At 45.4% G+C, this 27,042-nt stretch overlaps 1 protein-coding gene across 1 annotated transcript; it reads right to left on the reverse strand.

The window, feature by feature from the left end:
• Positions 1-5,290: 5,290 nt before the first annotated feature.
• Positions 5,291-10,131, reverse strand: Pax4 (paired box 4). The gene is made up of 10 exons (XM_052720229.1): positions 10,119-10,131; positions 9,640-9,770; positions 9,133-9,348; positions 8,816-8,891; positions 8,143-8,268; positions 7,839-7,921; positions 7,415-7,484; positions 6,671-6,726; positions 6,234-6,375; positions 5,291-5,427 (listed from the first exon to the last, which is right to left on the reverse strand). Exons 1-10 carry the CDS (start codon positions 10,129-10,131, stop codon positions 5,291-5,293), a joined length of 1,050 nt encoding a protein of 349 aa, XP_052576189.1.
• Between the last annotated feature and the right edge of the window lie 16,911 nt (positions 10,132-27,042).

Here is a 27,042-nt window from a genome sequence, read left to right on the forward strand (position 1 = left end):
CAAATTTTGAAGTCAAGATACCTTTAAAATATATATACTGGCTTAACTTAGCAGCCTTTACAATCAATTGTCTTTCTGCAGTTAAAAATCCCAAAGACAATATAATCCAGACTCTCTGTGTGATTTCCATCTTTATGTGGCTTATTTTTAATACTACTTTTACTGTCTCTTTAAAGACTTTATTTTTTAAATTATGTATTTCTTTATATAACTATCCTCCTTTTCCTCTCTCTTCCAAGCCTATATACACTTTAATACATAATATAAACAATTTAGAGACTTATTCCATATGAATCTGTCTTTGTGTACCTATAATCCTTTTCTGATCAATGTTTTAAACTGCAGCATGGCTAGGACTGCAGTGGTGGCTTTGGCTGCTGACTCTGGCCACTTCAGCTTCCCAATATGGTGGAGGTACCCAGAAGAGTCATGCTTACCCTGCCAACTCTGGGGTCCGTACTGCCACCAGGTGGCATGCAGCTGGCCCATAAACCTTTTTTGTTTGTTTGTTTGTACTAGCAAAAGATAAATCCACCGTACAGTGATCTGCACAGCTTGGAGACACTTCTGTGTACCGTGGCAGGAATCCACCATACTGTAGCTCAAGCCCACATGCTGCAACTTGTATGAGACACAACTAGGAACCTGTTTTTTTTTTTTGTTGTTGTTGTTGTTTTTCCGAGACAGGATTTCTCTGTGTAGCGCCTTTCCTGGAACTCACTCTGTAGACCAGGCTGGCCTCGAACTCACAGAGATTCACCTGCCTCTGCCTCCCAAGTGCTGGGATTAAAGGCATGCACCACCACTGCCCGGCTTTGGAACCTGTTTTTAAGCTCCATTTTAGAATCTTTTTTTAAAGCTTTCTCAGGTTTTGGGTGGAAACTCTTGCCCCACATTGGGTGCCAAATGTAGCCAGAAGTTTTCTCCGGTCCTGCCTGGCCCCACAGTCCTGCAGCCACTTATAAAATAATCACTCAGAAGTTTAATATTATTTACAAACTGTATGGTCTATGGCCGGCCATAGACCTCTTGCTAGCTAGCTCTTATATCTTAAATTAACCCATTTCTATTAATCTATGTTTTGCCATGTGTTCTGTGGCTTACCGGTCTGCTAGCATGTTGGTCCTTGGATGGAAGACTGGTGTCTCTCCAGCCTCCACTTTTCTCTTTCCTGTCTTTCTCCTTTTCTGCATGCCTCTAAGCTGCCTTGCCATAGGCCAAAGCAGCTTATTTATTAACCAATGGGAATAACATATTTTCACTGAATTTGTCAAATCCAAATGGACTAGACATTGTTGATGTATTTATTGCCTGTATATATTGTGTATTACTGTATTTATTGTATAGAGTTTTTCTTATATTAGTTATAATTTTTTTATCTTAGACAAAAAGGGAGAAATGTGGTGATAATTTGTTTGTGCACCCCAATAAAGCTTATCTGGGGAACAGAGGAAAAAGCCAGCCACTATATTAAATATAGAGGTCAGGCAGTGGTAGCACATGCCTTTAGTTTTAGCATTTGGGAGACAGATATTTATCTAGATCCCTGTGAGTTCAAGGCCACACTGGGAACAGAGCCAGGCATTGTGGCACACGTCTTTAATCCCAGTGCTAGTTAACCATAGAGGTCTGGAGGTCTGGACAGAGAGACAGGAAGTGATAGAAATGAGCAGAAAAAGGAAGTGATGTAGCTGAGCAGAGAGAGGAAGTAAGATGACAGAGCACAGAAATCCATATAAAGTGTGAGTATTCAGGAAGTAGCTCTCTTTTGGTTGAGGATTTCCTAGCGGTAAGAACGTGACTGGCTTCTTTCTGCTTTTCTGATCTCTCAGTTTTCACCCCAATATCTGGCTCCGGGTTTTTTATTAATAAGACCATTTAGCAATTCGTCTTACAGGAAAGGGTAGAAATAATGTAGTCATATTACAATTTCAAAAAAAAAAAGAATATTATAAAAATACCTTTAGGTTTAGAACAAGAACGAAAGAATGTCCACCTTATGAACATGGGTACTGGTGTTAACATCTATGTCCATACAGCCCTCCCTTTCACCTCCCTGGCTGTTCACCAGGCCTCCTTGAACTATCCTTAGCTTTGATGCAGTGAAGGAAGGAGCAGAGTAATTCCCTCACCATTTCTCACCTCTACAGGGAGCTGGAGTACTTGGTCTGAGGGCCCATAACTCATTGCAGCAGAGCTCAGCCTCAACTCAACTGTGACTGGTGTCTACTGTTCTTCCATTAAAGCAGGACTTCCAGATGATGTATGTCTACTGTTCTCCATTAAAGCAGGACTTCCAGATGTATGTCTACTGTTCTCCATTAAAGCAGGACTTCCAGATGTATGTCTACTGTTCTCCATTAAAGCAGGACTTCCAGATGTGTGTCTACTGTTCTCCATTAAAGCAGGACTTCCAGATGTATGTCTACTGTTCTCCATTAAAGCAGGACTTCCAGATGTATGTCTACTGTTCTTCATTAAAGCAGGACTTCCAGATGTATGTCTACTGTTCTCCATTAAAGCAGGACGTCCAGATGTATGCCTGTCTTGAACTGTCTTCATGACTTTATCTACCTACCGCTTGTCCTGTTAACATTTTAATTCACATAGATTTTTTTTTTTCCAGAGCTGAGGACCAAACCCAGGGCCTTGTGCTTGCTAGGCAAGCGCTCTACCGCTGAGCTAAATCCCCAACCCCTCACATAGATTCTTAAACACATTCGTTTAAAAAGGAATATTTTTATCACTATCATAAAATAAAACCCAAATCACTTGCCGTAAATACAAAGTGACTACAAAAATAAGCACAATGAAAGAACAAAGCAATGCTGTGAAATCCTAGTTAAGATTTCCCCTCCCAGCCCAAGCTGAGCGCTAGTCTTTCCTTTTGTTAAGGTTAGCAACTGTTTAACTGTTTATGCTCCCACCCTGACCCCTGTTGCCACCCTCTGCCTCTCAGAAGAGGAAGGATTTGTTGGGAATTTGCAGCATATACCTATAATTCTAGTACTTGGAAGGTTGAAGCAAGCAGGAGGATCATGAATTCAAAGCCAGGCTGGAATTACAAGGGAAGAGAGAGAGGGGGAGAAAGGAAAGAGAGAAAGAATTTAGAGGCAATGAATGGACCCACGTGGTACTTTCTCCTGATACAATCAGGATTGAAAGTGTTCAAAAAGTTATTATTTAGCATAACAAGCTGCCTCCTAAAACCAGCATCCACGTCCCCAACTTTGGGCAAATTGCCCCATATGACAATAAATGCTTACTCTTAAAGTCCTCTGATGAGAAAAGCTAAAATAAAAACATGAACAATACTCAATTTGGAGAGAGGAAATGGCCTTAGGTTTCAGTATTTCTTCTCAAGATCCCTGAAAGAATTAATTTTTTTTTAATTCAGTGTTAAATAGAAAGTGCTAGAGAGTAGGAGGCCTCTTTTCCAAGAGGGCATTAAACACTGACACCAGGAAGAGAGTGGGCCTGCAGCCCCAGCAACCTGAAGGGATGAAGCAGGAGAATTACTTGAGCTCAAGAGTTGGAGGCTGTCCTGGGCATTGTGAGACTCTGCTGCAAAACAGGGCTTATCTAAAGAGATGAGACATCTTGCAGGTCATTTAACACAAAAGCCCTTCCTCAGCATTCTGTAGACACATATACACACACAAAACTGAGGGAATGCGTGTGCATGGGTGTACACAGTCATGTGCAGACATGAGCACGCACACAATCTGATGTCCAGTTCCCCACAAGTGACCCTTCATCCTTTGCTCGTTTGCTCATTCGTGGGCCTCCGCTGAAATAAGGCAGCTCCCACGGTCGCTGACGTCAGGCCTGTGGCTGAAGCCAGTGGCTGTTCTCCAACTGTGCCGCGCATTGTCTTCTCACAGCCTCGCCTGCTTTCCTGGGCCGCCCTATCAAGCAGATCTCCAGCTCAAAAGCGGAGGAGTCAGTCGGGAGGGGCAGGCTGTGTTGCATTAGTCATCAAATGGCATCCAGGGCTGTTGGTGGAAATGCTCCCTAATCTGTTCTGACCCACATGTGGTATTGGAAACGTGGCTGGTTCAGTGGTGGCTAATTGTTCATTTTAATGGGAATTACATATAAATAGATGTGTGGTTGCTCACTAGTTCCTGAACCGCCAGCTTTGGGGGATTTGCTAATAAGACTAGTTGAAAGACAAGCTCTAAATCAGTGCCTACTCCAGGGGGGTCAAGCATGCTCCCACCCTGACCCCTGTCGCCACCCTCTGCCTCTCAGAAGAGGAAGGATTTGTTGGGAATTTGCAGCATATACCTATAATTCCAGTACTTGGAAGGTTGAAGCAAGCAGAAGGATCATGAATTCAAAGCCAGGCTGGAATTACAAGGGAAGAGAGAGAGGGGGAGAAAGGAAAGAGAGAAAGAATTTAGAAACACAAGCCAATCTTCCTTTCCAAATATCCCCATACTCAACTTCTTTTCTCTAGCTTCTTCCCTCTTCCCACAGCCCAAGATTACCTAGGAGAAGCCTGCAGCTTTCTTTGCAGACAGACTTGAGAAGATCTGGGACTCAAGTGTGCCCCTGGAACTTGTATAAACATGAGAGCAGAATCTCAAAATGTCATTTCCATTCTGCTGCTCTGTCAAAAATACACACACAATTAGGAAATTGATGTTTACTTGTTTAGACCAAAGAACTATAGTAAATTATCTTGGCAGGTGTGGTGGCACACACCTTTAATCCCAGTAGTTGGGAGGCAGAGGCAGGCAGATCTCTATGAGTCTGAGGCTAGCCTGGTCTACATAGTGAGTTCCAGGACAGCTAGAACTACATAGTGAGACCCTGAATCAAAACAAACAAACAAACAAAAACAAATAAATAAGAGAACGATAGTAAACTTTCTTAGGTGTGGCTATTATGGTTAGTTATGTAAGTAACATCTCATTTACATGTTTTCTTCAAACCTGCACTGAGGACTTGAGTGAAATGCTGTGATGTAATATGATGTATGCATATGTAACCCCAATACCTAAATAGATCAATAGGTACATATATATCTACATACATGGAATTGATAGACTCATTGCTATATAGATAAATATTGCTCAATGCAATGCATGTATATATAAATTAGGAGATAGATGATAGGTGATAGACAGACAGATAGATAGATAGATAGATAGATAGATAGATAGATAGATAGACAGATAGATAGATAGATAGATAGGGGCACATTGGTGTTCGTGAAAAAAGAATAATAGCAAGAACTATTGCTAACTTTAGAAAAGTTTTATTACTGCCAAATGGAGGCCTCTTATAGCCAGTGTGAGTAATGAGTTGATGCTGCTTCTCTTGGCCCTCCAATTAGATGATACACAGGAGGGCTTGTGAGGCAGGGCCAGGCAAATTCCATACATGAAGAAGAAGCCACAGGAAGGAGGGAGTGGCAGTCTGCGTGGGGGAAATAATAGCGTTAGATCCTACCTGTCTCTGGGTCTCTCGCCTTAGCCCAAGTCTTACAACAGTGGAGCACCAGATAGGCCAGGGCTGAAGTGTCACCAAGACTCGTGACAGGGCCAGTGGTAGGAAGAGCAAAGGTGGCGAAGGGGTGGGTAACACCATGCAAGACTCTGTGGAGCTTGGGCTTTTCCCCACATTAATGTACTCACTGTGGGTGTGTATGTGTGCATTCAAATGCATGCCTGCATGTGTACAAGCAGGGGAACTTGGGCTTTCCCCATACCCACATTCATTTATCTACCATTTATGTGTTCAAATGCCTGCATGGACACAGCATGTGCAAAGCACACATGTGGAGGCCAGAGGACAACTTATGGGAGTCGATTATCTCCTACCATGTGAGTTTCTGGGATCAGACTCGGGTCATCAGACTCAGTAGCAAGTGTTTTTACTTGCTGAGCTATCTCACTGGCACCCGAGTTTGGCTTCTCAGTCCTACCAGCCTCTCACAGTCACTGAAGAGGAGGGCTGAGATATACTTACCTAAGAGTATAGACATTCAGATCTCAATACCACTTCCTTTGCCTTCTGTAGGTATCAGAGCTACTATGGACTCCCCAGCTTTAAGAGCCACACAAGGAATGAGGGAAGCTGTTTTGAGAGATTCCTTTGGTATCCTCAACTGGAGAGCCACACCCTCCCACAGAAAAGGTGAAGAATACCCACAACACCCATCCCCACACCCTCCAGGATCTGCACTGGACTCTGGGCACACACGCCCTGTTCTCAATTCTTACCCCAGCAGGACTGGAGACGGGCTTGGGATGGGGTGTCGCTGGCACACCTGTCTGGTGCCGTTCCCCAGCACAGCTGACAGAAGGAAGGACTCAATGGTTCCAGCACAGGCAGGGCTGCTGGGGGCACACTGCCAGAGGACTGCTAGAGAAAGCAAAGTTGAGGGTCTTCTCAACTGCTAGTGAGTCTTCCTACTCAGAAAGCCTGGGAACCAAGACTGAATGGCCCTCAAGACCCCTGCACCACCCCCCACCCCCAGGCTGTGTCCTACACTCCAGAGGATGCCATTCATGTGGGAGACCAGGGGATAACACTGTGTAGAAATCCACTGTGAAGGCCTTGGCTACCCATGGATTTTACCCATGCTTCACCAGAAATAGGAAAGGCCATGAGTTCTTCAGTCTTCCCAGTTCATAAACACCCCTCTCCTCTCAAGTACCTGAGCAGAGGTGATCCCTGGGGGAACTCTTGGCACCATCAGATCCTGAGAAGCACCTACAAGATGAGGGTGGATCCACTCAGAGGGAGAAATAGGCATGGGGACCTGGGGTATGGTAAAAGACAAAGGTTCCAGGAAAGGTAGCATCTTCTTACAGAGTTTGGAAGAGACAGATGTCACAAACTAGGCTGTCTTCTTCCCAAAATGGGCCTTAGGAAACTAGAAATAATAAAGTTCAAAGGATGATCCTAGGGACTGAGCAGCCCTTAAGAACAGGGTCTATGTACGCCCAGGATCTAGTACAGAGCCAGGCACATGAGGGTTGCTAGGTAAATGTGGATGGATACATGGATGGATGGATGGATGGATGGATGGATGGATGGATGGATGGATGGATGGATGGATGGATGGGTGGGTGGATGGATGGATGAATGGGTGGATGGTGGGTGGGTGGGTGGATGGATGGGTGGATGGATGGATGGATGGATGAATGGATGGGTGGATAGGTGGGTGGGATGGATGGATGGATGGATATGAGTGGACTGATGGATGGATGCATGGGTAGATGGATGAGTGGATGGATGGATGGATGGATGGATGGATGGATGGATGGATGGATGGATATGAGTGGACAGATGGATGGATTGATGGATGGATGCATGGGTAGATGGATGAGTGGATGGATGGATGGATGGGTGGGTGGGTGGGTGGGTGGGTGGGTGGGTGGATATGCACAGAAATCACCTGGCAGCTGTGTTTCCCACTTCAGCTTCTCTTGCCTGCGCCATTTGGCTCTTCTGTTGGAAAACCAGACCTGAGAGAGAGCAGGGACTGTATCACTGGCAGTGTTTTCAGCCACCTGGCACCAGCTGCTCTCACCATGTGTCCCAGGCCTGGACTCAGAAAGTAGAGCCTTCCTCCACCCTGACATCCTCTCTCCCTGCTCTGGCCTTTGCTCTCTGTCTCCTTCCTTACTTGAAGACTTGAGTGGGGGAAGAGGAGGGCAGTCAACAGAAAAGCAGTGACAATTTCATCTCTCTTTTTTTTTTAAACAAGTTTTTTCTTTTCATCCTCTTGCTGTCATCTCTACCTTAGCAGACCCAAAGCCCTGGCCAGTACATCCTTCTCCTTTACAGTTTCCTCACACTGTGTTACAGAACTCACTCACCCTCACCGTGTCCTCAGGCAGAGAGGTGGCAGCAGCTAGCTTCCCGCGGGCCACTGAATCCGGATACTGCCCACGCTGGAACTCTGTAGAGACAGAGGTTCCCACAGCAAGGGTAAGGGAGGGAGCAAGGCATGGTCTTTTGTCAATCCCCACTCCCCACCTCTTAAAACCCTAAACAACCCTCCTTCCCACGGTCAAGTCACCCACAACCTGTACCCTTCAGCCTTTGCCCACAAGTCTCAAGGCTGTAGCCTTATTGCCATACCAAGGACCTTCTGCTCCACTATCTACCCCAGCCCAGCACCTTTCTCCAGGGCCTCAGCTTGGCCTGGGGAGAAGATAGTCCGATTCCTGTGGCTGATCCCTGGATGGGGACCTCGGGGAGCCTCACAGCTACCGTGGGGACCAGGAAGAGCTGGAGCCAAAACAGCTGCAGAGGAGGACGATGTCTTATGGCATTTGTGATGTTGACTTTTCTGTTACATGGGGTCTGTCACTAGACAACAACACAGGCATAGAGGCAGAACGTGGCTAGAGGAGAACGCAGCTCCTTGGCAGTGACTATACAATGTGCTCAGTATCTTGGTGCTACTTAGGGAAAACAGCTGTTCCATGCTTGATTGACCCCATAGAATATAGACGACGTTCTGAGACACTAAACAGGAAGCAGAGGAAGGGTGTGAAAGGCCCAGTCTAGCCTTGCCCTTAGCAGTTGGTGTCAATCCAGGAGTTAAGGGATTTAGGTTCTGTTCCAAGACACGCCAACAACTGGCTGATGCCCGAGCAAGTAACTTCATTTCCCTGAACTTCCATATTCTACCAGGAGAGAATAGAGTCATCTGCTAGTCCCTCTTTAAGGGAGTGTTGGGAGGGTGATTGAAAAAAGAGTGAGAATTCCTCAGGATGGGCAGAAAGAAGAGCTATAAAATGCTAAGAATTTGGCTCTGGTTATCTCCGCTGGCGACTCTAATACCCACCTGGTAGTCTGAGTTGTGTCCAGTGCAACTTCTGGTCTTCCTGTAGTGCCCGAAGGACTCGGTTGATAGAGGACACCTGGGGGTAATTGGGTTCACATTGGGAAAATGGTGTGTACACCCAGGACTGCATCCTGAAGATTCTTTGCCCTTTACTCACCGTTCCAAAGACTAGCTTCCCCTTCCCCATACTTCCTCCTCAGTTCCCTGGCCATCACCACTTTTCAGAAGAGAAATGTATGAGATACCAAAATTGTCAAGAAAAAGGGATCTTCTCCCCAGTCTACTGGCAAGCCCCAGAGTAGGGAGAGGGCACTTACACTGGGAGCCTTGTCCTGGGTGCAAAGCCCTTCAGCACAAAGCTGGCGTTGGATCTCCCAGGCAAAGAGTGCTGGACACTCGTCCTTGAGCTGAGCGATTCGAGCTACCACAGCCGGTGTGGCCAGACGTGGCTTGCTTCCCCCAATACCTTTGGGTTCCAAGACACCCGTGCGGTAGTAACGTCCTAGGATCTTGCTCACGCAGCCATTAGATACCTGAGTCAGGTGAGAAGCAAGAACTGGACACAGAAAACATGATAGGTAGAAGGAAGCTGAACATTCCTGGGACAGAAGGAAGCTACAAGGCGAAGCTACATGGCTTACTGAACCAAGCCATGGAGTTGAGAGGCTAAGCTTGTCTTTGAGCACCTAAAACTCCCCTTCCCAACCTCCAAGAGGGTCTTCTAGGAGGAGATCCTTGGGCTTCAGCTCCAAACTGCTGCCTTAAGAGAGGTCCTTGGTGCCTGGTTCTTTGTCTCCATCACCGGATAAAGGGTTTAGCACTACCTTAAGGCTCCGTGAGATGTCACAGGGTCGCATCCCACTCATTGCTAGCTGCACAATCTGCTGCCGAGTGTCCAGAGGAAGAGGCCGACCATTCACAAAGAGTCCCCCCAGCTGATTCACACTGCTGATTCCTGAGTATTAGAGATAAGCTTCAGCACACTGCATTCATCCTGGTCCTCACCCACCCTTGCAGAAGGTCATGGGTTTTCCATCCTGGTCTGCTACCATATAATATGTCTTTCTCTGAGACTGTGCCCACCTTTCCCCAGGGTCCTCAAAACAAGCCACTTTCTTTAAGAGCTGGTTATGTCCTAATCCAAAGGAAGCAGAGTAAAGCAGGGAGGGGGCAACTGGAGAAAACTATGCCCAGAGCATTGGCTAAGGACAAACGAAATTGTGTTGTTGGGAGTCAAGATCTGGGGGCAGTATTGTATCTCTGAACCCTTCTATATTCTTCCAGCTTCTCCCAGACCTCTCACCGTTCTGCTGCATGCTTCACACTGGTCCTCCTCACAGAAAGACAGGAAGCCAACTGGCAGGCTGAAAGGGGGAGCTCCTAGAAGTTTCCCTCCTGATCTGGTTCTGCAACAATATTGGGTTATTTAAGTGTGGTCTCTTGAAATGGTCAAGGGATGGAATGTTTGTGACAGGGTCAGCAGGCTGGCTAACACTAAAATATTAAAATTGTTAGGTTCTTATGTGATGAACATCACAGGGTCAGCTGAGGGCTGGATCTTTCCTAGTAAGGAGGCTGGGGGTGAGTAGGACCAACTTCCCACGTATCTATTAAAGAGGGGTTGGGAGGTGGAAGGGACCGTTCTTCTCATTACTTGGGCTTTCTCTCCCCGAAGTGGACAACTTGACATCTGACCAGTCATAAGCCTTCTCAGTGCCTGATTGACACACTTGAGCCAAAGATTCTGGTTCTCAAGTTCAGGTTTCACTATCAGGAAGTCCTGGATTCAGTTCTCAAAACTACCATCAAAGGCTTCCTTCAAAGCACTTAAAGAAAGCCTTACCCTAGTTGTTTTTGTTTGTTTGTTTTGTTTTTTGTTTGTTGGTTGGTTTTTTATCTCCTCCAGGAAGCTCTAGGGTAAATTTGGGGCTCAGCTCTACCCTCAGACTGGAATCTGGTCCCACACACTGGAGAGAGATCCATAAAGCCTGAGGTGATGGCTTCTACTAGAAGACACACCTCAGAGCAGCTTCTGAAGTTGCTGGAGCTGTTGAGTTTTTTGAAGAAGTCTAGCTACCATAGTGAAGCTTCATTTTCAATGCCGCCTTCCAGGCATTGTATATATTACTAACATTTCCTGACAGCATTTGGAAAGGAAGGAATGCTGTCTGCTTATTGGGAGCAGAAGCCATCTTGAGCACAAGAGAGTCTGCGCAGCAACAGCCAGTCATGACTTTTCTGCTTTCAATAGCAACTAGAAGGAGTTGAAGCTGTCTCCTTTCATGCCTGGAGTCTTGGCGGAGCCATAGGTAACTCCAGGGAACAGCTTATCCATGGAACTTTCCTGAAATAACCATACTGCCTTGGCTCAGTTAAACAGCAATTACTTAGCAAACAGGGGTATCAGGCATGAGCACGTTGCTGTTTTGGGATGAAGTGAGGGGGAAAAAGGGGGACAGAGGCTAGAAAGTCAGCCACACCTGAGTCCTTTCCTTTAAATGGAGATCACAATGCAATAGGAAGAGGAAATCAGCAGGAAGGAAACACCAACGAACCCAGAGCCCATTGGCTTCAGTAATTAAGGTGGCTTTTATTCCTTTATGCTTAGGCATCGAGAGAAATACCCCTTCAGTCTCTCAGCATTCCAGAAACTCAGTAAGAAAGTCGAATTCTGCCCCCAAAGAAAACAGAGGCACAGACTAAGATTAACATAAATCAAGACCCCCTCAGAGAATAAAACTCAAGGTTCCGAAACCAGCTCCTGAGCAGAAGTGAAAAATTCTGGCTCCGAAGCATGGAATTCTCTCTCTCTGTTCCCACCCCTGTTTCATACTTGGGCAACTGCCATTTAAGAAATGGGGAGGGAAGGTTGAGCTGGGGATGCAGAGGGCAGGGGATGAGGGCTTAGACTATCAGCTAAACCAGGGTCAAAGTTACTGTGGAACACAGGTTCAATATTCTCATCTAAAAGACCTCCAAACCAAAATGAATCACACCCTAACTCACAAAAGGAGACCCTATTTCCAACAGCCTCCCACACATTCCCAGTATTTGTGGTAACTTGTCAGAAAAAATACCTTATACTCATTAGAGGAGAAAGCGGGTTAAGGAGTTTAAGGGGCAGGAAGGTGAGTAACTGTAAAGACAGGAGGGAGAAAGAAAGCTGAGTTTGGCCACACAAAGGGATGGAGACAGTATGGGAGACAGAGCAGACAATGAGCATGCTGGTGAGCTAAGCTACCTGGGTGGAGGAGAGGAGGTGGGAGCTCCAGTGAGAGGTCTCAGGCTCCTGTGCAGGCTCCAAGGGTTGGTGGTGATCTGGTCTGATGACAACCTCCACTCTGCTCTGCTTCAGTCCAGCCAGGGGGTCCAGAGCTACACAGAGCCTGTGCTCAGGAACAGAGGGCAGCCTTCTGGGAGTAGCCAGTGATGTCACAGGCCATGAGCAGAGGAGGAGGAGGGAAGTGTGTATGGGGCTGGCTGACAATGGCCCTGAGGCAGGGCAACCCAGAACCAGTGACCCACTGTGTCCCTCTGTGGGGCTTCAGAGTCCACCTTGTGTCCACTTACCATGAAGGAAATAGAGAGCCGTTCTCAGACTGGTTCTCTCAACACAGAGTGTACCCAAGCATGGGCTAGTATTCCTGAAAAGAATGGGGAACACGGAAGAATGGGGAATGAGGAACCTCAGACTATGTTCCCAAAGTTTCACATGCATAGAAATACAAAAGAACATTCCAGAAGTACCTATATAGGTTCCCAGCCATAATGCATATGTCAGAGCTTTTGAGTCAACCCCAAGGTCATATGTGTATTATTGTAAAAGATAAATGGCATATAGCCTGGTCGAGGACAGACCAAGGAGAGTGGATGGAGAAGAGTGTGTCGCACATGTCAGTTCTCTCCAGGGAGGATTCTCACCGACTCTCCAGATGTCCCTTGACTGAAATGACACAAAGGATGAGTCCTTGCTTGGAAGGGCCATCAAGGACCTGGGAACACTGGCAGTGCTAGGCATGGTGGGTGTCTGAGGATGATTAGAAATGCATGTGGTGTTTCTAAGGACACACACACACACACACATACACACACACACACACACACACACACACACACACACGATTCTTCCCTCTTTTATCTCTGGATGTTTTCAGACTCCATTTTACTTGGGATTAGGTACTTTTAGATTAAATAAAAAGAAAAAAAAAGATACTGCTGTTCCCACAAAAGACACCATAGATTGTCTGGGCCATTGCTGGGGTGAGGAAACCAGAGGTTGGGTAGGTTGTTCCTTGGGAGTGGGTTGCTGGAAGTGAACATTCTTGAGTGCTTGGGAGTCTTGCCGCTGTTGCAGTTGTGGGCAGATCCTTCTAAGGTTGTGGAGGAGCAGATGTGGAAAGCCATTTGGGTCCACTTTATATCTCAGATTCTGTAACTCAGTCCCAAAAGTGGTGTTCAAATAAGCAGCCCCAATTTATTAAGGCATTAAGACTAGACCTAGGCGTCATAGGAAAGAATAGTAGATCTCACTGATAAATGCTTTGGTTTGCTTGGGTTTGTTTCAGAAGTGGGTATCGTACATGAACCTGGAGCTTGGAGTTGCAAACTCTTGTCTTCCAAGGCCAAATGTATCACAGAAATGGGTCCTCAGTCTTAGCCTGACACATACTCCACTCCTCTTCCAGTCTGCTCCAGCATCTTCAGGCTGGGTTGGAGCGCTGGAGCAGAGGGAAGACGGCAACAGATGGTTTCAGCACCACGGGCAGGACAGCACATGCCCCAGGGCAGGGAGAGCCCTTCCTCCAGGGGCGGCTGGGGGCTGCTGGTCACTCTACTTAGCGATGCCCGGTGAAAGAAGGTCCCCAAGAAGGCACAGGGCAGCCCTGCTCTCAGTCCCCCTCTCCTGCCGTATTCCTTTCTCTGGATCTGCCCTTGCATCTTGGAGCTCAAGGCTCATGTCCTGACTGGCTTTTCTATAGACAGCTGCATGAGGGTGCAGGTAGGGGTGTCAGGGGGGAGAAAGGACAAGCCCTAGCAGATGGTGGTGGCAGAGATTTCCCCCATAAACTACCCTCTCGCTTAGTCTTTACAACAGGCTCTCGGGTCTGAACAAACAGAAGCTTTCGACCCAGAGGTGATAGGGAGAGGAAAATAAGGGGAAAGGGCCCTGGCGGGGGGCCTAGCAAGCCCAAAGGCTCAGTCACTCAGCCCTCTGCCTAACGCGCCAGACTGTTTGAGGAGCAAATATCTGCCCTCACTGTCTGACTCTCTCAGCTGCCCCCACCGTGTTTGGGGCTAATTGTCCCTCATTAGCTGAGCCCAGCCCCCAGGCTGTTGCCAGCCCCCGCCATCTGCTCACAATTATACATTAACTCAGAGGTCTTGTCACAAGCCAGCCAGGCTGTGCGCCCCTCTCCTGGGTCAGCCAAGGCCATTCCAGCTCCTTCCTCACCTGGATGTAGAGAGCCTGGACCGTTGGCTCCTGCCTTTGGGGAGCTCCTGGTCTAGGGGCCTGTGACTGTGGTAAACGTTCTATTCTTAATAGAGATGGCTGGAGTTCCTCCCTGCTTTCCTCGCGAGGCTAAAAGGCGAGCTAACCCGTGCGTAAAGCTGGAGAGGGCAGGGCGCGGCTGGCGCACAGGCCCGCTGACTTTGTCTGGCACCTCCCCGGGAGCTCTTGGCACCTGTCGGAGGCGGTGATGCCAGTGCCAGGCTGTTTCACCCCTCTCTCTGGTGCCTTTGTGTAGGCTGGTGGTCCTCATCTTCCCCCTCTAAAGACAGCCTCATCTCCTGCCAGCCCTCAGCTTTCCAGAGCGCACGCGCCACCTATCCAAAATCATTCTCCTGCAGCCGGCACCTCCCACTTTCAAGTTCAAGCGGTTCCTCTGTTGCAAAAATATGGGAGTTCTTCGAATTCCCTGGATATTCCCGAGCGCAGAAGTCACGCTAAAGTTGCGTCCTCCACCCCACAAAGTTTCATACAGTCATTCTACTCCCCCAGACCTGATTTTCCTCCAGTGTCAGACTCTGCCTGCCTGCAACCCCCTTTGCTCTCCAGCTCAACTTCTACAAGGCCCAGGTCCTTCCTCTGCTCCCCGCAGAAAGACAGAGAAAAGCGCACTTTGCATCCCGCTTTGGAGTAGGAGCGCAGGAAAAATCCTTTTCTCTGCTCTTTTGCACAACAAGCCCCTTATCTCTGAGCTCAAGCCTGACCCAAGTTTGTTACAAAACTAGGGTAGGTCAGCTGTAAGTCTATACTTCCCTAAGACAGACCTCCCAACAGACTCGGAAAGTTCAGAGAGAATAGAGCTACTGGAGACAAGACAAGGAAGCCCACTGGGTGTGAATGGATAGATCTGGAGTTATCCAGCCAAACACTGTGCCTGCAATCACAGTGAGACTGAACCCAAGGGTGACATTGTTCCAGCCACCAGCCCTGCAAACTGGAGTTCCCTGGGAATTGCTAAGGCTGCCCTCACCTGGCTCTGCCTTCTTCGCCTGGCACTGAGTCCCTACAACCACAAACAGCCAGTTGTCTGTTTTACTAAACAGTGTGCCTGACAGAAAAATGCTGAAGACAGTGCAGAGAATTGGCATACACTCCATCCAGTTTCCACACCGGCATTTTACAGTAACACAGTACATGCATTGTAATTAATAGACAATATTGATGTTGTTGCTTGCTGAAGTCCGCACTCAATTCTGATCTCCCCACTTCTTCGCTGATGTCCCCATCTCAGTCCCAGGATCCCTTCCAGGAGACCACTGGACATTTGTCATCATGTCCCCTTCAGTTCCTCCTGGCTATTTCTCAGATTCCTTCTGTTTTTAATAACTGGGATGGTTTCAAAGAATCAAGTGTTTTATAAACCACTCCTTGACTGAAAGAGCTTCTAGCTTAATTCTCCACTATGTAAAACCATAAAATCACACATATTTATGGGAGATCATGTGATGTCGGATACATGCATCCATTGTGTGATTTTTAAAAGTGAGCTTAAATATATCTACTTCCTCAAAACTTAATATTTCTTCATGGTGAAAACGTTCACAAGTTAGGAAGAAGGGTATCTGTGATTGGTATGTAAAATGAATAAAAAATTTCTTAATAAAAAAAGAAAAAAAATGTTCACAATCCTCTCTTCTAGCTTTTTTGAAATATACTTTACATTATATATACATTACTGTGCAATGGAAGTGCTCTAGACCTTCCTAACTAACTGTAACCGGGTCCCCTTGATCAACCGCTCCTCATTCATTCCTTTCCTGGGACTTTCCACTGTTTAGTTGTTGTTTTTTGAGACAGACTCTTATGTAGCCCAGGCTGGCCACAGATTCAAATACAGCTGAAAATGACCTTGAACCTCTGGTTCTCCTGCCTCCACCTCTCCAGTGGTGAGATTTACAGGTATATATCACCACAGCTAGTTCTCACATGCGTGTCACTGATGGGTTTGGGAGATGCAGACCAACGTGGTACAGTACCTCTTCTGTCACCCAGACTAAGGATACCTAGGCTAGCATGGCTTGTAGCTGTTGAGGTTGACCTTGATCGTCTAGCTGAAGTGGTGTGTGTCAGTCAGTTTTGTCCACTTAGGTTACGTCTCCTGCATCCCATACTGTAATTTTCTGAAGGAAGATGTTGTGTGGAAGTCATATTTAAAGGATGGGGAGTTACAGTCACTTACTTGAGAACAGTGTCCGCATAGTCAAGTTGGATTTCTCCTGTGAAAATTTGTCTCCTCTCTTATTTATGTGCCTGATAATTTATTTGTTGGATATTATTCGTGATGTAAGGTTCTTTAGGTATCAATATAGATGTATTTACTCTTTGGGGTATAACTAGATGTACTACATAATTTTGTGGCTTCATTGCTTCAGGGCTGGCCATCGGTCCCTCATCCCTTCAGCACGCACTCACTGGCCAAACCCACAGAGAGTTTGTGTGATTCTTGTTTGGGGGTGGTTGTGACAGTGCTTCCTTACTTTCTGACACTCGAAAGATACTCCAGGCTTATCTTATCTGTTTCCCTCTCCTAGAACCAGCTGTTTCTTCAAGGATCTCTGGTCCTTTTATTGGACAATGGTATGAGAAACCAGAATCTGGGCACTAGGATGTTAGCTTCTAATGGGATGTCAGTGCTTCTAGTTTCTGTCAGTTGACTGACAGAACAAGGAAATATATGTATGTTTCCATATGTAAGCAATTGAATCTATAGTAAAATAAACATGATGTTGCTAACTGTAATCCGTTAGTACAGGAACCATTTCTGTTTCTCCTCAGTTTGGGTGTAAAACATAACCCACCATCTACTTAATCATTTTTCCAGTTTCAGTACACATCATTGCTGTGTCAGAATGCTTAACGCAACCATCACTGGGTAGCATCTTATCACCCAGAGTACAATGCTTATTTACATTTGTTTATTTCAGTGCTGGAGCTTTTATTTTTTCTAGGAACCTCCTTATGCTAGATAATTTCTCCATCAGCATCTCCAGCCTCTGTATTGATTCTGTTACCTTTCATTGTTTTAGACTCCTCTCCCACCCAGAGTTACCTGAAGTAGCAACTTTGTTGCTATCCCCTTCTGTGGGCTTGTTCATAGATGGATGTCCGGTGCAGCTGGTTTGCTTTGACACATTCTGTATTCCTGTTTGGTCCCTCTGACCTCTCACCTGAGTGTTTCCGAGTTGCACAATTAGGGTTTGCTCTTATGCTGTAACATTCTGTAGATCCCAGATGAGCAGTATTGTGTGTCCACAATTATATCATCCTACAGAATTGTAGATTTGCTACCTAAGAATTATTGTCGTTCCAAGTTCAACCTATCGCTGGGCAGTGGTGGTGGTGCACACCTTTAATCCCAGCACTGGGGCGTGGGGGGGGTGGAGGGGGGCGGGCAGAGGCAGGTGGATCTCTGTGAGTTCAAGGCCAGCCTGGGCTACAGAGTGAGTTCCAGGAAAGGCGCAAAGCTACATAGAGAAACCCTGTCTCGAAAAACCAAAAAAAAAAAAAAAAAAAAAAAAGGACCAAGTTCAACCCCTGGTAAACACTGAACTTTTTATCATTATTGTAGTTTTGCTTCTTCCAGAATATCACACAATGGAATATGTCACCTTTTCAGTTAGCAAATATCTGTCTAAGATTCATCCATGTTTATTCATGTCCTATTGTGCTTTTGTTTTTACTGCTTAATACTATGCTATTGTATAGATGAACCATAGTTTACCTGTTCACCAATGAGGGACATTGTATAGTTTGAGCAATTGTAAATCAGGATAGTGTAAACATTTATGTGAAGGTTTTAGTATACACACAAATTTCCTACACACTAGGAACACAAATGCTCAATTACATGTGAGACTGTTTTTAATTTTGAAAAAATCTGCTGAACTATATTCTAGTTATTCTAATGTTTCCACACCATTTGACATCCCTAGAAACCGCAGAAGACAGCTCCTATTGCTTTGTATCCTTGCCAGCAATTCCTATGGTCTGTTTTGATGTCTGGTGTTTTTTGTTTTTTTTTGTTTGTTTGTTTGTTTTTTTTTTCAGATAGGGGCTCTCTATTTTGTAGCTCTGGCTGTCCTGGAACACACTTCCTAGACCACGCTGAACTTAAACTCACAGAGATCCATCTGGTTCTTCCACCCCATTGCTAGGATTAAAGGCATTCACTACCAAGCCCAGCTTATGTGGTAATTTTTTTCTTTTGTTGTATTGTTTTGGCTATTTATTTATTTATTTATTTATTTATTTATTTATTTATTCGAGACAGGATCTCACTGTGTAACCCTGGAACTCAGAGATCTGCCTGACTCGGTCTCCTGAGTGCATATGATACCACATCTGGCTGTTGCTTTTTTGAAACAGGATCTAATGAAGTCCAGGTTTTCTTGGAACTCACTAGTAGCCAACAATGACCTAGAGCTCCTAAGTCTCTTGCTCCCAAGTGCTACGACTACAGGCATCCACTACCACGTGCCAGTTAGACATTTTATAGTTTTGCACTTAACATTTAGGTTCATGACCAATTTTGAAGTGACGTTTGTGAAATGTGTAGTCTCCTTTCTTTCTTTCTTTCTTTCCTTATTTATTTGTTTATTTACTTATTTATTTTAGTTTTTCTAGACAGGATTTCTCTGTGTAGCCCTGGCTGTCCTGGAACTCACTCTGTAGACCAGGCTGGCCTCAAACTCACAGAGATCCACCTGCCTCTGCCTCCCAAGTGCTGGGATTAAAATGTGTGCACTACCACTGCCGGGCTCCTATCTTCATCTTTAATATGTCCTAATTGCTCAAATTTGTTTAAAAGACTATCCTTTCTCCATTGTGTTTCCTTTGCTCCTTGATCAAGAGTATTTGACTGTGGGCTGGAGAGATGGCTCAGCAGTCAAGACACTTGTTCTTGCAGAGAATCTGGGTTTCATTCCCAGCATCCCCATGGTGACTCATAACCATCCATAACTCCAGTTCCAGGGGATCCACTGCCCTCTTCCGACCTCTGTGGGTACCAGTCACACACATGATACACAGACACACATGAGAGTAAAACATTCATACACATAAAATAAATCTAAAACTTTGAAAAGGAATATTTGACAGTACTGGTACGGATTTATTTATCTCTGTGGTGTTGAATTTATCTATACCACCGTGCTTTCACTAATACTACGCTGTATTGTAGCTTTAAAGTAAGTCTTAAGTTGAGGAATGTGAATTATCCAACTTTATTCTTCTCCACTGCTATTATGTTGAATAATCTATGCCTTTTTAACTTTTTAAAAATTAAATGTGTGGTCAGACATGGTGGCACACTTCAGAAGGCAGGCAGATCTCTGAGTTTGAGCCCAGCCTGGTCTACAGGGTGAGTCCTAGGACAGCCAGGGCTACACAGAGAAACCCTGTATTGAGAAACCAAAATAAATTAATTAAATAAAAGATAAATGTGTTCAGAGAAGAATAAGTTAAAAATAAATAAAAAATTAAGCATGTGTGATATTTTATGTTTTAAAGCAGGTTCAGGTTCACAACAGAGTTGGGATAAGGGCACAAAGATCCTTTTTACATTTGCATCTACATAAACACATCCTCCTCTGTTGTCAATATCTCCCACCAGAATGGTACATTTAATACAACGGATGAGCCTGTGGACATTTTGGAGATTTTTTTTTTTTATCACTGAGAAACTTCACCTTCAACTTAGTTGTCTGAGGGTGGTGGTTGTTGCTCTTTGTCATGAAGGGGTATTGGCTTTTGTTAAATGCTTTTCCTATATCAATTGATATAATAATATGGTTTCGTCTTTGTTAGCCTGCTGATGTGGTAGATTACATTAATGGACTTTTAAATATTTAACCAGCATTGCCTCATTGGATTAAATCCCACTTGGTCACGGTGTATAGCTCTCTGCACTGCTGGGTTCAATTTGTCCACATTTTGCTAAGGATTTTAATATATTTGTTCATACACATGTCTGCACATTTCCTTTCCTACAATATTTTTTCTCTCAACATTAGGGTAGTGCTGACCTCATTTATTTGAGTTAGAAAGTGTTCCCTCGGATAGTCAGGTCTGAGGATGGGGCAGGGCTTATCAAGATGTGACTCCAGTTGACATATACCAAGATCATATCCTGGAACAGTATCTAGGACAGTGTGGTCACTTCTTGACCCAGCACATCTCAGTTTTTAGCCCAGACCAGCTGTGCCAACTGCATGATCATGGATTGACTAATGGTTACTTCAGCAAATAATTACTGAACCCATACCAGGCTGGGAAGAGCAGTGAATGAGAAAGAATGAGACACTTAGAAGGCCTTCTGCCTTGCATCTTTTTTCTCATGTTCCACTGAATAACTTTCTATAGTTTATCATTCCAATATCTATAAAATGAGCCAAGCATGGTGACGCACACCTTTAACCCCAGCACTCAGGAGGCAAGGGCAAGTGGATCTCTGTGAGTTCAAGACCAGTCTGGTCTATGAAGCAAGACCCTCTCTCAAAAAACAACAAAAGACGGAAAGACTATGGCTGCCTCATTGGGACTGTTGTATTACATAAGCTAACTCATATAATAACATTTTATGGGTTTGCTATTATTATCGTCATTACCATTATGCATCGATAGTTTAATATTGCTATGTACTGACTGAGTTTAATAGTTACAATCTAGTCTAAGAGATTCTCAGGCCAACCTCCCTGCCCTAACTCTGTAGTCCTGTTGTTTCTGGCTCTCAACTTCTTCAGTCGACCCTTGTGATCTCTGCGTTCACTGGCCTAGCTTATGAAATCCCTTTGTTGACCCAGAGTTACCTTGCTTAGCACCCTTTGTTGACCCAGAGTTACCTTGCTTAGCAAACAGTTGGGTGGCTTTTGAAATTACAAAAAGTTGCACTTTAAGACACCCCTCCGTCTCTGTTTCTCTCTCTCTCTCTCTCTCTCTCTCTCTCTCTCTCTCTCTCTCTCTCTCTCATGTGTGATATTTATGTGAGCACAGACACACGTGTGCTACAACTTGAATGTGGAGGTCAGAAGACAAGCTTGGGTGTTGGTCCCAGCCTTCCGCCTTGTTTGAGATGGGATCTCTTCGTCTACTGCGGTGTGTGCTAGGCCAACTGGACTGTGAGCTCGCAGCCATTCTCCTGCCTTTGCCGCCCACTTTGCTGTCGTGGTGCTGTGGTGCTGTATGGTTGCAGGGGCATCCTGCGGTGTCCAGGTTTATGTGGGCTCAGAGGATCTCAACTTAGATCTTCATGTTTTCCTGGCAAGGGCTACCCATTGAATCATCTCCTCAGCCCCACATTTGCATCTATAAGAAGGAAGGAGATGAGGAACACAGTCTATTGATGATCCGAAGGTTTTTGTCTATGTGCTCTCCGAAGATTGTGGACTTTTGGCCTAGGTTACAGTGATAGTGGATTCTACTTGTTCTCTTTGGTCATCACTGAGCATAAGCTTATAATCTGCAGTCTGGAGTACTCTAGCTTGGCTAACCTTCCACTGCATAACCAGACCCAACGGAAATGAGAAGGAAAACTCCCTCCCTCCTGATAAGGATCCTAACTCTGTCCCAGAAATCCAGGGCTCTTCACCTTCACTGTGTCCACAAAGGTCCCCAAAACAACACCTGCTCAGCCTGACTGAGGCTGTGCACTACCTAGAGAGCGAGCTATGTAAAGATAGGCAATTATAAATAAAGTCTTATTACTATCTTTGGCTTGGGCACCATTAAACACAATAATCAGATTTGAATGACCCATTGCCACGGATTTCATTACCAGCCCAGATGGCATCCCTCAACCCTAATCCTCAGCTCGTCTCCTCTTTAGCAGTCCTCAGATGTTCTTGATTCTACATCAAATCAGCTCTTGGCGGTCAGTTGACTCCTCACTGGAAGTCAACATTTTAAGCTCTGGCTAAATTTCGCATCACTCCACCGCCCCATCCCCAACCCCAACCCCAACCCCCACCCGCCGCAAGACAGACGGCCAATGTTGAAGGGAAGCTACTTTTTTTTAATCTCTGACTTTTGTTCCCTCCTCCCCACCTCACCCCCCCACCCCCACCCCCGCTTTGCCCACTAATACGCTGGATTCTTTCTAGTCTCCAGCCCTTTGCATTCTTTCTCTTAGCTCTTTTGCTTGTTGTTTGTTTGTTTTTAATTTCTCACAATTGAGTGTGTAGTTAGAAATGCTGCGACTGAACACTACTTGGAGACAAAGCTGCTTGACCTCAGCCTCCGGGTTCAGTCAGTCACCCCGGAGTGTGGCCGGTAGAGGCTGGCGCCGCGGGTCAGCTCCCGGGCGCCCCCTGCAGTCTTCCTGCAATTCACAGTGACAGCAGGAGGGTAAGATCAGCATCCTCACTCCATTCCTCTTGCACACCTCCCCTGCCAGCAAGAGTGACCTCAAGAAAGGCAGCTGGCACCCAAATAGAGGTGACAAAGGAGTCGCATGAGAGATATGACAACAAACAGAGCCTTGAGACATCTTTTTTTCCCCCCAAAGACCCCATTCCTTGCCACATGTCTGACTTTCTCTAGAGAAGGAATTGAAAAGTTGCTCTGGACTCCAGCAGTGTGGCCTCCTTTGGGTTATAAGCATAGTCAGAGGAAGCCGAGTCTGGGAATAATGGATCTCTTAAGAAAACAGGAATGTATTTCAAAACAAGCACTTAAAAGATAGGTTAAATTGTCTAGTATAATTGCCCCAAGAAGCTAATCTTAGTAACCCAGGGAGAGGAGTGATGATGTTGGATGAGGAGGAAAGAATGTGAATTTTTACCTCTGGAGTTTTCTTTCCTTTTTAATTATGGCAATCACGTCAAACTGACCATTTTAGCTACTTCTAAGGGTACAATTGAGTGGCATTAAGTGTAGTCACAATGTTATAAGAATACCACCACTCTTTATTGCTACAACTTTTTCATTATCTCAAACAGAAATGTGTGTCCTTCAAGCAGCAGCTACCTCCACTTTGAACTGGTGGCGGCACTGAGTCTAGTTTCTGTCTCTGTGAATTTGTCAATTTTAGTTCCAATACATAAGTGGCATTATATGATATTTGTCGGGGATCAAATTCAGGTCCTTGCTCATACTAGACAAGTGCTCTTCTTCCACTGAGGCACATCCCCAGTCCACTGTGATAGTTTCTAGAGCGAAGTTCTCACACATTTCTACTTCCCTCCTCTTTCATCACCCCAATCTCAATAAACAATGAACACTCTTTGAAACTTTTGGTGAGCTTTGGAGAGGAAGGGAGATGTCGACGTATGAGACTTGGGCAATAATGAAGATGTAACTCTAGGCAGATGAAGAATGAAATCAAGTCTGTAGATGCTGGTCTTTGAAGCAAGGAAATATCTGTAGAAATCATGGTTCACACATCTCCAGTACAAGGGAGAGGACAGGCCGGAGAAATTCATCACTCAGTTCACAGAAATGCCATACACTTCCACTCCGCAATGGTGGTGGGCAGCTCTCCCCAACAGGAGAGGTTTTCTGAACTGGTGGGAACTTCCCTTGAACTTGGGTCTGGTTAAAAAGGTAAAAGAGAGCCAGGCAGTGGTGGCGCACGCCTTTGATCCCAGCATTCGAGAGGCAAAGGCAGGTGAATCTCCCTGAGTTGGAGGCCAGTCTGATCTACATAGTAAGTTCCAGGATAGCCAGAGCTACACAGAAAAACCCTGTCTTAAAACAAAACAAAACAAAACAAAACAAAAACAACAAAAACCAAAACCCAAAACAAAACAAAAAAGGTGAAAGAGGGGGCTGGAAAGATTGCTCAAGGGTTAAGAGCAGTGGCTGTTCTTCCAGAGGACCTGGGTTCAATTCCCAGCGTCCACATGGCCTCTCAGAATTGTCTGTGGCTCCAGTTTCAGGGGTTCTGACACCCTCACACAGACATACATGGAACAAAGTACCAATGCACATAAAGTAAAAATAAAATAAATTTTATATATATATATATATATATATATATATATATATATATATAAAGTTCATCAAAGGAATCGGAAAACACTAGCTACATAGCATATTGTCTATGCTGGAAACTGACTGCTCTCAAAAAAAAAAAAAAAGATAAACGAGATAGGGACAAAATAGAGAAATTAAGATGCCCTCCAAAAACCTGTCCAGTTTCTATGTTCTCTCCTAATGCATTTTTATTTTTTGGGAGATCTTTAAGTTGAAGTCTTGAAAATGCAGGGTGGTATCATCCTTGTTCAGGTCTTGTAAAGCAGCCATGTTGTTGAGACTTCATCATTAAAATTAAAAAGGGCTGGTGAGATGGTGCAGCAGGCTTAGAGCGTTTGCTGGGCAAGCCTGATGACCTGAGCTCAATCCTCGGAAACCACGGAAAGATGGAGAGAGAGAAGAGATTTTACAAATTTGTCCTCTGACCCCCACATACGTGCCATGGCATGTATACATGCAGGTGCTCGTGTGTGTGCACACACACCATACACACAATAATTATAAATGTAAAATATCGTTTAAAGTTTAACAGAGGAGGAAATAAAAGGGAGAATGATAAAGTAGGAGGAAGGAACGTGTGGGAACGAGACGAAGGAAAGGCACGGGAAACCTCGTGACTTCCGTGGCTGCGCGTGCTTTGCCTCAACAAGAGTGGGAGGCACCAGTGCCACGTGAGCAGAAGGGAGAACATTGCCTAAAAGTACTGGGATGTAGGCTCTCCTCTGGCACTTTTTTTTTTCAGTCCCTATTTGAGACCTCAACTTACTAATTATTAAAGTGACTCCAGTCCATCTTTTCATTTTTAATGATAAGAAATGAATTAGTTAGCCAACGTTGCCATAACAAAGGATGTAGCTTAAACAATATGAATTTGTCTTGTCCCAGTTCTGGAGGCCAGCAGTCTGAGCTCCAGATGTCTGAAAGGCTATGGTTCCTCTGCAGGCACAAGGGAAATGTCTGCTCCAGGCCTGTCTTCGAGAGTCTGGTCGTTTCTTCACTCTGGCAGCACAACTCCAAATCCTCCACGGTGTTCTGCCTGCGCATAAATCTCTCCACTTGTAGCTTTTACTTAACAGCAGCATTCACAATGGAGTGGAGATCTACTTTGTGCTGGTATGAGTTCATTTAACTAGCTATATCGACACACAGTCGTCTCCAAATACAAACATGTCAGGAAGTACTCGGACTGAAAACTTCAGCTTATGCTTTTAGGAAAGATACAATTTAATCCACAGCAGGAATGATTCCACTGTTTTTTTGTTTGTTTCGTTGGTTCGTTTTCGAGACAGCATTTCTCTGTGTGAAGCTCTGGCTGTCCTGGAACTAGCTCTGTAGACCAAGCTGGCCTTGAACTCACAGAGACCCGCCTGCCTCTGACTCTCCAGTACTGGGATTAAAGGCGTGTGCTGCCTCCGCTGCTGCTACAGCCGCCATAGCCGCCACCATCACCCGGCAATTCCATTGTCTAGATTAGCACCTTTTCTATAGCCACCCCTTAACACTGAGGCCTACAGAGGGACAGCCAGGCCCTTCCGAGCCCTAAGAACAGAGTGTCTTCTGTTCTATACTGCCTTGCCTGGCACCCAAAGAGAAACTCTGCACTGCTTCCTGGACGGGGTCTGTAAGTGAGCACCCAGCAAGGAAATACTCGCCCTGGCTTCCGCCAACACGTCATCTCTGTTTTCATCTTCACTAGAAAGTCCTTCTCTGTGGTCCGTTCAATAGAGCCCATCCTACTCTTACCTGGTCATTATGTGATGGTCATTTTAGGTCTCAGCTTAGGTTCAGCTTGTCTCTTCCTGACAGTTCTAAGACCCAGGGGAAGGAGGAGACCAGAGCTGGCCAGAATCTACCTGACTGTCACAGTCCTCAAGTTGTTTGATGCCTTCCAGAATGGACGAGTCCGGGTGGAACAAGAGCCATGAGCCAGAGTAATGGGGTCCTGCCTGGGTACCCAGCCAACAAGGCCCCTCCTGGGAAATCAGAGGACAGTGTTTGGTTACCAAGGACCTGAAAAAGAAGACCGCCCCCGCCCTGCCCCACAAAGGGGACAGGGCCTTGAAAATGAAGATGGAATTGAGATCAACAAGGGCTATTAAGACAAATTATCTTTCTTTAAAAAATTTAAAGTAGCCAGGCAGTGGTGGCGCACGCCTTTAATCCCAGCACTCGGGAGGCAGAGCCAGGCGGATCTCTATGAGTTCAAGGCCAGCCTGGGCTACCAAGTGAGTTCCAGGAAAGGCACAAAGCTACACAGAGAAACCCTGTCTCAAAAAACAAAACAAAACAACAACAACAAAAAACCAAAAAAACCCCAAACAAACAAACAAAAAATGTAAAGTATTTTAAGTGTGTGGATGTTTTGATTGTATGTATGTCTATGTACCATGTACATGCCTGGAGTCTGTGGAGGCTAGAAGAGAATGTCAGATCTCCTGGAACTGAAATTCTAGATGGCTGTGAGTGGCCATGTGCGTGCTGGAAATGGAACCCAGATCCTCTGGAAGAGCAGTCAGTGCTCTTAATGGATGAGCCTCCTCTCCAGCACAAATAATCTTTCTTAATTATTCTCAGGGCCTTTGAAGCTTTTGAAGATACTGACAGCTCTGTCTTAACCTAAGAAGGAAGTTCTGAGAGTTCGTCTAATTGTTAATTTATAGGGTTGAACTCTCTTAACAGAAAATGACAATAAAGTTGAGTAAACAGGAAAATGTATTCCAAGTGCTCAACACAAGTTTCTGCAGGAGAG

This window comes from Peromyscus californicus, unplaced genomic scaffold (assembly GCF_007827085.1).
Source record: "Peromyscus californicus insignis strain IS unplaced genomic scaffold, ASM782708v3 Scaffold_6__1_contigs__length_162567912, whole genome shotgun sequence".
Taxonomy (NCBI): Eukaryota; Metazoa; Chordata; class Mammalia; order Rodentia; family Cricetidae; genus Peromyscus; species Peromyscus californicus.

Coding starts and splice junctions, on each gene's coding strand:
- Pax4 (XM_052720229.1), bottom strand. Junction 9,349..9,639: donor ACATCTCACGGAGCCTTAAG/GTAGTGCTAAAC, acceptor CACCTGACTCAG/GTATCTAATGGCTGCGTGAG. Junction 8,892..9,132: donor CCCAGGACAAGGCTCCCAGT/GTAAGTGCCCTC, acceptor AATTACCCCCAG/GTGTCCTCTATCAACCGAGT.